The sequence below is a fragment of the Mandrillus leucophaeus genome, unplaced genomic scaffold, assembly GCF_000951045.1.
Source record: "Mandrillus leucophaeus isolate KB7577 unplaced genomic scaffold, Mleu.le_1.0 Scaffold838, whole genome shotgun sequence".
Taxonomy (NCBI): Eukaryota; Metazoa; Chordata; class Mammalia; order Primates; family Cercopithecidae; genus Mandrillus; species Mandrillus leucophaeus.
Genome location: NW_012109119.1, coordinates 533,653 through 546,151, shown reverse-complemented (window position 1 = coordinate 546,151; position 12,499 = coordinate 533,653). Strand labels below are relative to the sequence as shown.

The 12,499-nt window shown below is 32.9% G+C and overlaps 1 protein-coding gene across 1 annotated transcript in view; it reads right to left on the bottom strand.

Moving 5' to 3' along the window:
• The window catches only part of LOC105530668 (chromosome unknown open reading frame, human C14orf39), a 51,811-nt gene that overhangs the window by 16,282 nt on the left and 23,030 nt on the right, over positions 1-12,499 (bottom strand). Inside the window, exons 14-16 of the mRNA XM_011968306.1 lie at positions 6,675-6,736; positions 4,908-5,086; positions 2,936-3,080 (exon numbers count right to left, since the gene is read on the bottom strand). Of these exons, the coding sequence (XP_011823696.1) occupies positions 2,936-3,080; positions 4,908-5,086; positions 6,675-6,736 (386 nt within the window). The remainder of the gene's footprint in view (positions 1-2,935; positions 3,081-4,907; positions 5,087-6,674; positions 6,737-12,499) is intronic.

Genomic DNA, 12,499 nt, shown 5'->3' with positions numbered 1-12,499 from the left:
CTGCACTCCAGCCTGGTGAGACAGTAAGACGTGTCTCAAAAAAAAAAAAAAAAAAAAAAAAGATAGAATTTCAAGCCTCGTGGTAATCTCAATCAAAAAAACAGACAATGGATACACAAAAATACAAAGGAAGAAATTAAATTACACCATCAGAGAAAATCACCTTCACTAAAAGGAAGACAGGAAGAAAGGAAAAAAGGAATGAGATCCTGTCATTTGCAACAACATGGATGGAACTGGAGGTCATTATGTTAAATGAAATAAGCCAGGCACAGAAAGACAAACTGCATATTCTCACTTATTTGTGGGACCTAAAAATAAGAACAATTGAACTCATGGAGATAGAGACTAGAAGGATGATTACCAGAGGCTGGGAAAGGTTGGGGGATGGGGGATTGGGGAAAGGTGGGAATGGTTAATGGGTACAAAAAACATAGCAAGAATGAATAAGACCTAGTATTTGATAGCACAATAGGGTGACTATAGTCAAAAAATCTAATTGTACATTTTAAAATAACTAAAAGAGTATAATTGGATTGTTTGTAGGACAAAGAATAAATGTTTGAGGGGATGGATACCCTCACTTTCTATGATATGATTATTTCACATTGCATGCCTGTATCAAAATATCTTACCTACCCCCATAAATATATACATCTACTATGTACCCATAAAACCTAAAAATAAATAAATGAAATTTTTTTCTGATTTATTTCATGATTTCTTCTTTGATCTATGGCCTACATATTTAGGATTTTCTTAGATATCACATTGAGTTCTAATTTAATTCCGCTGTGGTCAGAGAACATACTCTGATTTCAATCCTTTTAAATTCATTAAGACTCATTTTATGGCCCAGAATATGGTGTATCTTGCTGAAGGTACCATCAGAACATGAAAAGAATATATATGCTGCCATTGTTGGATGTGATGTACTATAAAGGTCAATTAGATCAAGGTGATTGATGATGTTATTCAGATCTTATTAAAGATCTTTACTGATTGTGTTGTCTAATTCTACCAGCTGCTAAAAGAGGAGTATTAAAAACCTCTATGTTTGAATTTTTGTCTATTTTTTCCCTTTAATTCTGTCACTTTTTGTTTCATGTATTTTGAAGCTGTTATTAGGCTTTACACATTTGTGACTGTTATATCTCCCTTATGAACTGACTTTTTTGTCTTTATGAAATGTTCCTCTCATTTCTAGTAATATTCTTTAAGACTACCAGAAATTATATTAATATAGCCATTGTGACCTTCTAATGCTTAGTTTTCATGATACATCATTTTCCATCCATTTACTGTCAACCTGTCTTTGCCTTTATATTTAAAGTGTATTTCTTATAGATAGCTTATATTTGGGTCTTGCTTTTTTCCCCCATTCTTACAATCTTTGTCTTTTACTGAGTGTTTAGCCCATTCACACAGTGTAATTATTAAAAAGCACATTCTTTGGTGTAAAATTTATTTGTTTTATGATTTTTTTACTGTGTGTATTTTTTTTATTATACTTTAAATTCTAGGGTACATGTGCACAACCGTGTGTATGTTTTTTATTGTTTCTTTTCTGCCTTTTGGGGTTGAATTTTTTAGAATTTCATTTTAATTTATCATCAATCTTATTTTCAATGTTTTCTTGATTATTCTTGACCACTTTCACCCAGGACAGTTATTAATTATTTTACTAATCTCCTTTCCCAATCCCACCACCACAAAAACAAAACAAAAAATTAAATATAATCTTGTCAGGATTATAATTAGATTTGAATTGGACTATATTTATAAATTGTATTGGGAAGAAATTTATCTTTACAATATTTTCTTCCTATACAAGTACTGCATGTGTTTATGTATTCATTAACTTTTTTCAGTAGTTTTGTAGTTTTCCTTATTCAAAGTATACATGTTTCCTGTTAAATTTATATACATACATTTTGCATTCATGTTATTATTGTAAATGAGAATTAAGTAACTATAGTCTATTTTCATGCCCAGCATACTCCTAGGAATTACTTGTTTTTAAAATAAGCTTTTAAATAAAAAATGAGACAAAAGTTGACGATGTAAAATACTATAACATGTATGTTACTATATCATCCATCAATAAATTTGTAATTTCAACAATTTAATGTCAGATATGCAAATAAAATATTCTAATCCACATAAAATTGGCTAAATATAATTAACTTAAATGAGCAATAACAATATTACTCATATCACATTGATACTTATGTAGGATTATTAAGTGGTTGATACTTTTCCAAGTGCTTTATGTGTATAAACTCGAATACTCACAAACCCTATGATAATAGTTATTATTTCATTTTACAGATAAGGAAACCAAGCCACTTACCCAAAATCCTACATCTGGTACACACCTCAGTGGTCTGGCTTCAGAGTCTAGTTTTAACCACTACACTGTATTGTTTCTACTTTTTGAATAAAGCATGTCTCAGTTTTCACCTTTAATTTCTACATATAGAAATAAGCACTTTATCATGATTCATATCACTGAACAGTAGAAACCAATATTAGGTCTTTTAAAATTAACCAGTGATAATGCTGCTGTGTATACACATGTAGTTGAAAAGACCAATTTATAATATGGAACATTTTTATGTTGAGAATTCTACTTTGTCTGAAAGTTAGATACATTAACTATAAAGTCAAATTCATTTTTTAAACTGCCTTTAGCTGTAATTTAAATTATCCCTATCCTGAGATCCGTTTTTAATGAGCAGATGTCAATATGAGGCATTCGAAGTTGAAAACAAAAAGGTAATAGAGAACTTTGTCATACCATCAATACTCAGAATTTTTTTTAAATGCTTCTGTTGATAATCTGCCCCAAGACAGTTTTGTATTAAAGAACTAAAATTACTCAAAGTTCCAGAGCACAATTTTTAGAAATAAAACTTTTGGCTTCTCATATTACCTGATCTGATGAGATTTCTGTATCAAATACAGAAGAATCAAATAAATTCAATCCAGGTGATCTAGAAGTATAACTCATAAGAAAAGAAAGTCCAGGGGATTCCTTTTGTGTTTGAACTTCAGGTACTGCATTTCTATTTCTGTTACTGAGAAATAAGAAATCATCAAAATGTTAAAAATCTATTATTAAACACTGAATACTGGTAAGCATCATAAGCAATAGCATAGAGGTGAGAATTAGCACAGTAGGGAAACGTAGGAAGTAGTTATTGAAGTGACAATCCTATGGGGAAAGGATTGTATGAGGTAAAGACTAATGTTAAATAAAGTAGAACAATCAATTTGGGGATAATAACTATGAAAATCTACTGCGAATATACTGTCTGTCTCTATTCTAGGTTCTTCCATAGGCATAACTTACTTATTCTTCACAAGAACCCTATGAAATAGGTACTAATACTATCACTTCCATTTTACAGTAGGGAATTTTGAAGCATAGAAAGGTTAAATGATTTGCTTAAAAGAATAATAAGTGCCAGAAGTGGCAGGTGAATGCAGCAATCCTGATTCAAAGTCCAAGCTCTTAACCTTGACACTGTGCTGTCTTCAAGATTTTGAATGCCAGTGACAAGATTTTAGTGTTGATGAGAAGCCAGCCATTACAGTGATGTATAAGGAAGTTCAATTATAATATGATTTGGGAAAAATAATTAGACAAGACAGTTTATACCAGTGGTTAAAAGCATGGATTCTAGAGCCAGAACGGCCTGGGCTTAAATTTCTATTCTAATGTTGATCAGTTGTATCACCTGTGATTCTGTTTCCTCTTCTGTAAAATAAGGATAATAATGTACCTACAGCTAATAAGGTTGGTGTGAAAATTAAATGAGCAGTATTTATAAAATGTCTAGAGCAGTGCCTTGCACATTTTGTTAAGTGTTTGTTAAATTTAATAGAAATCTGATGATACTGCCGTAACTATCTCTATTACTGTGAATGAGTCACTTAACTTTACAGATCATAGTTTTATCATCCATGGAGAGAGGTTTTAGCGTATGAGCTCACATTCTTTCACAGTTCTCAGGTTTGATGACAGGTTCCATTTTGAATGCGCTGCGCTTGAGTCAACAGCATGACATTCAAATCAATAACTCTTATTAGCAATTTAAAATGCGGAAGTAGAGCACAGGTCTGATGCAAAACAACCCTGATGTGAAATCTGCTTGACATGTTTTAGAGAAACCTCAGGGTTCAGTGTTAAGGAAGAGGATGGACTAAACAGAAAGGTGAAGTACAGCACTATTTTCTTGGCTGCAAACCACAAATATGTGGTTTCCAAAATTTAATAATCATGTGAGAGATATTTATGCCTAAAGAGCTTGCTTAATAGAAATGGCAAGTCTTGCTTCAGACACTACAACACATGAAGAAATGACTGACGGAACATTAATTGATGATAAGTCTATATTCTACCATATGTGACAACAGCTTTTTAGCTTGACTTTTTTTTTTTTAAATAGAGTCTCACTATGTTGCTCAGGCTGGATTCAAATTCCTGGGCTCAAGGAATCCTCCTCCCTTAGCCTCCCAAATAGCTGGGACTGCAGGCACATGCCACTATGCTAGGCTTAGCTTGATATTTTAAATTTTCTTTATCCTTTGGAAAAATCTTAAATCTACACACTATTGCTTTATAAGTACATGGGATTTATGCCATCTTCAGCTAAATGTTGCAGGAAAAATGGAGAAGAGGGTCTATGAAACAGGAACAGCAGGGTATTAATAATTGTTAAAACAGGGTGAGGGTAAATGGAGGTGTGTTATATTAGTCTTTCTCTTCTTTGTATGTCTGAAATACTACATAATAAAAACTTGTTAAAGTTACAGGTACTAGGCATTTTACTATTCCTATCAGTTATTTATCTAATTCAACACACAGATAATTTAACAGTAGTTATTAATTAAAATCCTACATTTCGAACGGTGGGGTTTTAGGGAATTTTATTTTCTCCAATGACTCAGATGCTTTCACAGTTTCAGGAGTTCCTAAAAATATAGGAATTTCAGATGTTCGTGGAAAATTCTCAGCTCTCTCTTCTACTTCGTCACTCTCATTTTCTATTGGCTTCCCAAAATGTTCAGTATATATAGCCTGCAAATTCAAAGTAACAGAAAACTATAAAAAACAAATGCTGTGGCATATATGACATACATAAAAATGCATGAGGAAAATACCTTATTAATCCATGATGCTAACATTTCACAGACAAAATAAGTGAAATAAGAATAACTGGTGAAAGTGATACTAAAACATATACCAAAATATAGAAAAATAAATATTTATCCGATTTTTTCTTTTCTTTCCAGTTCCATCTTCCACTCTTACCTGAAAAAGTAAATGACAGCCAGAACATATTGGAATTGATGAAAAAAATGATTAGGAATGATTTTTCTTTTAAAATTTCCACAATATGCTCTTTGGGTGAACAATTACATATGCTATCTCCTTGAAAGTGAAAAATGATGTACTTTTAAGCAATCTTGCTCTCATTGATTAATTTCGTTTTCACACTTTTTTGACCTTATAAATCTGTTATGCTACTTTCTCTACAATAATTGAGAATCTGAATACTAATTTTCCTTTATGTCATTTTGTAGAATAGAGATATGATTTGTCAAATATGCTCGTTATGCCAAATCCCATTACAGAAATAATTTGGGTCCCTTCATCAAAAAATGTGCTTATTACTTGTGTTTCTTTACAGCAAAATACTACTTGATGTTTCTCTTATTTTAGCCTTTAATAGTTAGACTGAACTTGATACACATTGTTTACATCTATCATCAGGAAAGTGTTCCACTATTTAAATAATGCTTTCAAGATACTTTTATGGCAACCACTGCTCTTGAATTGCCGTGGTGAATCATTCAATCTTACCAAACAAAATTATTTTCCTCAATCATTATTTAGTTGTAGTCAAGATACACTGTCACTTACTAATGATAACTTTTTGTATATGTTTTTTAATTTTTTAAAAAATTTATTGATGCATAATAGTTTACATAGTTTTGGGATACATGTGATAATTTAACACATTCATGTAATTTGTAAATACCAAATCAGTGTAGTTGGGATATCCATCACCTTAAATATTTGTCTTTTCTTCATGCTAGAAACTTTGACTTATTCTCTTCTAGCTATTTTGACAGGTACAATAGATGGCTGTAAGCTGTAGTCACTATACTGATCTATCTAACACAAGGCCTTATTTCTTTTATCAAACTATATAGTTGCATCCATTAATCAGTTTCTCTACACTCCGCCTTCCCCACTACCCTTCCTGGACTCTGGTAACCACCAATCTATACTGTATCATCTTGAAACCCGCTTTTTTAGCTCCCACATATGAGTGAGAAGATGTGATATTTGTCTTTCTGTGCTTGGTTTATTTTGCTTAACATAATGACCACCAGTTCCATCCATGTTGCTGCAAATAACTAAATTTCACTCTTTTTTATGGCCGAATAATATATTTTTGTATATTTTCATATAAAATGTCTGTGGCTTCATCTTTTAATCTGAAAAACAGAATCTGTAACTCTCTAGAAACCTGATCACCAAGCTGACAACATCTCACATAAATCACATAAATCATTGTACTAAATCTGAAATTTAAATAGACATAATATTTTAAATTGGAATTTTTGCTTAGAAATTAGAAATAAAATATTTGACTTACTTGTGAAGTACATTTTGATTCTCTTACTTGTCTTACTGTCTCTTTATCTCCATACTCAGCATCTGCTGTCATATAAGAACAAACTATTTTTCTCTTTTTGTAATTTTATTGTAAAATAAAACATTAGTCTAGCCATTTGAAATAGCTAATATTTAGCTGTTTTAACCTGCAAAAATGGCAAGTTCATATGGTTCAACATAATACATACAGATAAGAGAGTAAAAAATATGAACAGTTTAACAAACAAAATTATAAAGAGAATACCCATGTTTCTTTACCCAGGTAAAGAAATCCAACATCATGAGCACTCTAAAAAGTTTCACATTCACCAAGTCTTGCTCCTCAGAGGTAATCACTATCCTGACTTTTGTGACAATCATTTCCTTAGTTGGCTTTGTTTTATCATCTAAATAATATAGCCTATTTTTCCTGTTTTAAATGTTATATAATAACATATGTATGCTCTTATGTTTTGGTTTTTTGTTTTGCATATGCTTGTAAGATGCATCCATATTATCGCACAAAGACACAGTTCTCTTATTTTTACTGATGTAAAGTATTCCATTGCACAAACACAATATATCTATCCATTCTATTGCAAATGGATATTTGAAGTGTTTCTGCTTTCATGTACAACCAATGATATTATGAACATTCTTTTACGTATATCCTTGCATGTATGTACTTCTATTTCTCTAGTATACACCTAGGATTGGAACTACGAGGTATGGGGTATGTATATCTCTAATTTTACTAGATGCCAAATTTTTCCAAACGGTTGTACCAATTTTTTGTGGTAACCTGTCATTCTGAATTACTCCAGGAAATCATTCAATATCACCAGACAAAATGATTAGCTCCAATTATAATTTAGGTATGGTCTCAATATGTAGTCATTTATTAATGGAGTTCCCACCAATAGTTTATGAGAATTCCTATTGTCCTACATTCTCCTACTTAGTATTGTTAGACTTTTTAAGTTTTGCTAATCTGGTGGATGTGTAATGATACCTCACTGTAGTTTTATTTTGAGTTACCTGATTTTCATATGTTTATCTGCCACAAAAGATTCTCTTTTCTAAAGTGTATACTTTTATACTTTGCACATATTTCTAATTGGGTTGTCTGCTTTTTTCTTCTTCATTTATAGAAGTGCTTTACACATTTTGGAAACTACTCTTTTGAAAGTTTTATGTACTTCAAATATATTATTTGCCCTTGTACTCTTTTTATGGTATCTTTTGATAAACAGAAATTCTTAATTTTAATATTGCCAAATTTCTCCATCTTTCTTTCATGATTGGACTTTTTAATGCTTGAGAAATCCTTTCCTATCTTGAAGTCATGAAGATGTTTTTCTATTTGATCTTCTGAGAGTTTTATACTTTTTGTCTCTTAAATTTAAGTCATAAGCATTATTTTTACCACATATTACTTTCTTCAAAAGCTGGGTTTGAAAATTATTGAAAAAAATTTTTAAATTCCAAAATAATTGTATTCATTCTTGAGTATGAAGCCACACTATACATGCTCCACAGCAGGTAGAGCTATGTGAGATATGTGCATTTCCCCATATTCCTAGAGATTGGCTATTCCTCCTTGTCAAACACTCTGTCAGTTTGGCGTATATAGATTATAAACAAGTGAAACAGATCACCTGCACAGGTAATATATAATTTTTTTCTCTCAGAAGGAGCATCTTTGTGGATTAAGCATACTGTGTTGGGTGAATCCTATACTGAGTGTGACAAAAAGACTTATAGTATATTAAATGAGCATTCTAAATATACATCCATTTCATATTGTCAGAATAAGGCATTTTTAAAACTTCAAAGCAAAAGTCAGTTATGAGACAAAAAGAGATACAGACTTTTATATACTTTAATAGAGCAATTGTTATGCATTACTAGTTTACAAAAATATATTCATCTGTGTAGTATATATTATATATACATTCACCATTATGTTAATATACATATACATACATGTATACACATGTGTGTGTATATACATACAGAGAATGAGTTCATATTTTCAAGGGTGTGTCAAAGTTAGAAAAGCTAGATGACTTGGGGATGATAAATTCATATATATATCCTGTGACCCTTCAGTAACTTTATTCAAAGAAAATAGTCCAAGGTTTTAAAAGATTAATGTAAAAGAATATAGAGGCATTATTTATAATAGCAAAAAAACTGAAAAAAAAAAAACTAAAATATTCCACGTGAAAGAATGACTAAATAAATTACGGCATATCCACACAATGGAACATTATACGATCATTACAAATAAAATATATTTACTGACATAGAGAAATAACCTAAATAGTATATCAAGTGGGAAAAAAGAATAAAAAATTATGTATAAAATATGATTCAAACTTGGAGGAAAAAAGAATAAAAATGCATAGAAAAACCGGTATACACCAGTATTTATGATGTTCAGTTACGTCTAAGTGATGATATTTTTGTTTTCTTTATATCTTTTTTTGTTTTCCAAATATTCTTTTGTTTTTATATACTTTAAGTTCTAGGGTACATGTGCACAACGTGCAGGTTTGTTACATATGCATACATATGCCATGTAGGTGTGCTGCACCCATTAACTTGTCATTTACATTAGGCATATCTCCTAATGCTATCCTCCTCCTCTCCCCCCTCCCCACAATAGGCCCCAGTGTGTGATGTTCCTCTTCCTGTGTCCAAGTGATCTCATTGTTCAATTCCCGCCTATGAGTGAGAACATGCAGTGTTTGGTTTTCTGTTCTTGTGATAGTTTGCTGAGAATGATGGTTTCCAGCTTCATCCATGTCCCTACAAAGGACACAAACTCATCCTTTTTTATGGCTGCATAGTATTCCATGGTGTATATGTGTCACATTTTCTTAATCCAGTCTGTCACTGATGGACATTTGGGTTGATTCCAAGCCTTTGCTATTGTGAATAGTGCCGCAATAAACATACGTGTGCATGTGTCTTTATAGCAGCATGATTTATAATCCTTTGGGTATATCCCCAGTAATGGGATGGCTGGGTCAAATGGTATTTCTAGTTCTAGATCCTTGAGGAATCGCCACACGGTTTTCCACAATGGTTGAACTAGTTTACAATCCCACCAACACTGTAAAAGTGTTCCTATTTCTCCACATCCTCTCCAGCACCTGTTGTTTCCTGACTTTTTCATGATCGCCATTCTAACTGGTGTGAGATGGTATCCCATTGTGGTTTTGATTTGCATTTCTCTGATGGCCAGTGATGATGAGCATTTTTTCATGTGCCTGTTGGCTGTATGCATGTCTTCTTTTGAGAAGTGTCTGTTCATATCTTTGCCCACTTTTTGATGGGGTTGTTTGTTTTTTTCTTGTAAATTTGATTGAGTTCTTTATAGGTTCTGGATATTAGCCCTTTGTCAGATGAGTAGATTGCAAAAATTTTCTCCCATTCTGTCGGTTGCCTGTTCACTCTGATGGTAGTTTCTTTTGCCATGCAGAAGCTCTTTAGTTTAATGAGATCCCATTTGTCAATTTTGGCTTTTGTTGCCATTACTTTTGGTGTTTTAGACATGAAGACCTTGCGCATGCCTATGTCCTGAATGGTATTACCTAGGTTTTCTTCTAGAGTTTCTATGGTTTTAGGTCTAACATTTAAGTCTCTAATCCATCTTGAATTAATCTTTGTGTAAGGAGTAAGGAAAGGATCCCGTTTCAGCTTTCTACTTATGGCTAGCCAATTTTCCCAGCACCATTTATTAAATAGGAATCCTTTCTCCCTTTCTTGTTTTTGTCAGGTTTGTCAAAGATCAGATGGCTGTAGATGTGTAGTATTATTTCTGAGGGCCCTGTTCTGTTCCATTGGTCTACACCTCTGTTTTGGTACCAGTACCATGCTGTTTTGGTTACTGTAGCCTTGTAGTGTAGTTTGAAGTCAGGTAGCATGATGCCTCCAGCTTTGTTCTTTTGGCTTAGGATTGTCTTGGCAATATGGGCTCTTTTTTGGCTCCATATGAACTTTAAAGCAGTTTTTTCCAATTATGTGAAGAAAGTCATTGGTAGCTTAATGGGGATGGCATTGAATCCATAAATTACCTTGGGCAGTATGGCCATTTTCACAATATTGATTCTTCTTATCCATGAGCATCGTATGTTCTTCCATTTGTTTGTATCTTCTTTTATTTCACTGAGCAGTGGTTTACAGTTCTCCTTGAAGAGGTCCTTCACATCCCTTGTGAATTGAATTCCTAGGTATTTTATTCTCTTTGTAGCAATTGTGAACGTGAGTTCATTCATGATTTCGCTCTCTGTTTGTATGTTATTGGTGTATAAGAATGCTTGTGATTTTTGCACATCGATTTTGTATCCTGAGACTTTGCTGAAGTTGCTTATCAGCTTAAGAGATTTTGGGCTGAGACGATGGGGTTTTCTAAATATACAATCATGTCATCTGCAAATGGGACAATTTGAGTTCTTCTTTTCCTAATTGAATACCCTTTATTTCTTTCTCTTCCCTGATTGTCCTAGCCAGAACTTTCAACACTATGTTGAATAGGAGTGGTGAGAGAGGGCATCCCTGTCTTCTGCCAGTTTTCAAAGGGAATGCTTCCAGTTTTTGCCCATTCAGTATGATATTGGCTGTGGGTTTGTCATAAATAACTCTTATTATTTTGAGATACGTTCCATCAATACCAAATTTATTGAGAGTTTTTATCATGAAGGTGTGTTGAATTTTGTCAAAGGCCTTTTCTGCATCTATTGAGATAATCATGTAGTTTTTGTCTTTGGTTCTGTTTATATACTGGATTACATTTATTGATTTGCATATGTTGAACCAGCCTTGCATCCCAGGGATGAAACCCACTTGATCATGGTGGATAAGCTTTTTGATGTGCTGCTGGATACGGTTTGCCAGTATTTTATTGACAATTTTTGTATTGATGTTCAGGGATGTTGGTCTAAAATTCTCTTTTTTTGTTGTGTCTCTGCTAGGTTTTGGTATCAGGATGATGTTGGCCTCATAAAATGAGTGAGGGAGGATTCCTTCTTTTTCTATTGATTGGAATAGTTTCAGAAGGAATGGTACCAGCTCCTCCTCATACCTCTGGAAGAATTCGGCTGTGAATCTGGTCCTGGACTTTTTCTGGTTGGTAGGCTGTTAATTATTGCCTCAATTTCAGAGCCTGCTATTGGTCTATTCAAGGATTCAAGTTCTTCCTGGTTTAGTCTTGGGAGAGTATATGTGTCCAGGAATTTATCCATATCTTCTAGGTTTTCTAGTTTATTTGTGTAGAGGGTTTATAATATTCTCTGATGGTAGTTTGTATTTCTGTGGGATCAGTGGTGATATCCCCTTTATCATTTTTATTGTGTCTATTTGATTCTTCTCTCTTTTCTTCTTTATTAGTCTTGCTAGCAGTCTATCAATTTTGTTGATCTTTTCAAAAAACCAGCTCTTGAATTCATTGATTTTTGAAGGGTTTTTGTGTCTCCGTCTCCTTCAGTTCTGCTCTGATCTTAGTTATTTCTTGCCTTCTGCTAGCTTTCGAATGTGTTTGCTCTTGCTTCTCGAGTTCTTTTAATTGCGATGTTAGAGTGTCAATTTTAGATCTTTCCTGCTTTCTCTTGTGGGCATTTAGTGCTATAAATTTCCCTCTACACACTGCTTTAAATGTGTCCCAGAGATTCTGGTATGTTGTATCTTTGTTCTCATTGATTTCAAAGAACATTTTTATTTCTGCCTTCATTTTGTTATGTACCCAGTAGTCATTCAGGAGCAGGTTGTTCAGTTTCCATATAGTTGAGTGGTTTTGAGTTTCTTAGTCCTGAGTTCTAG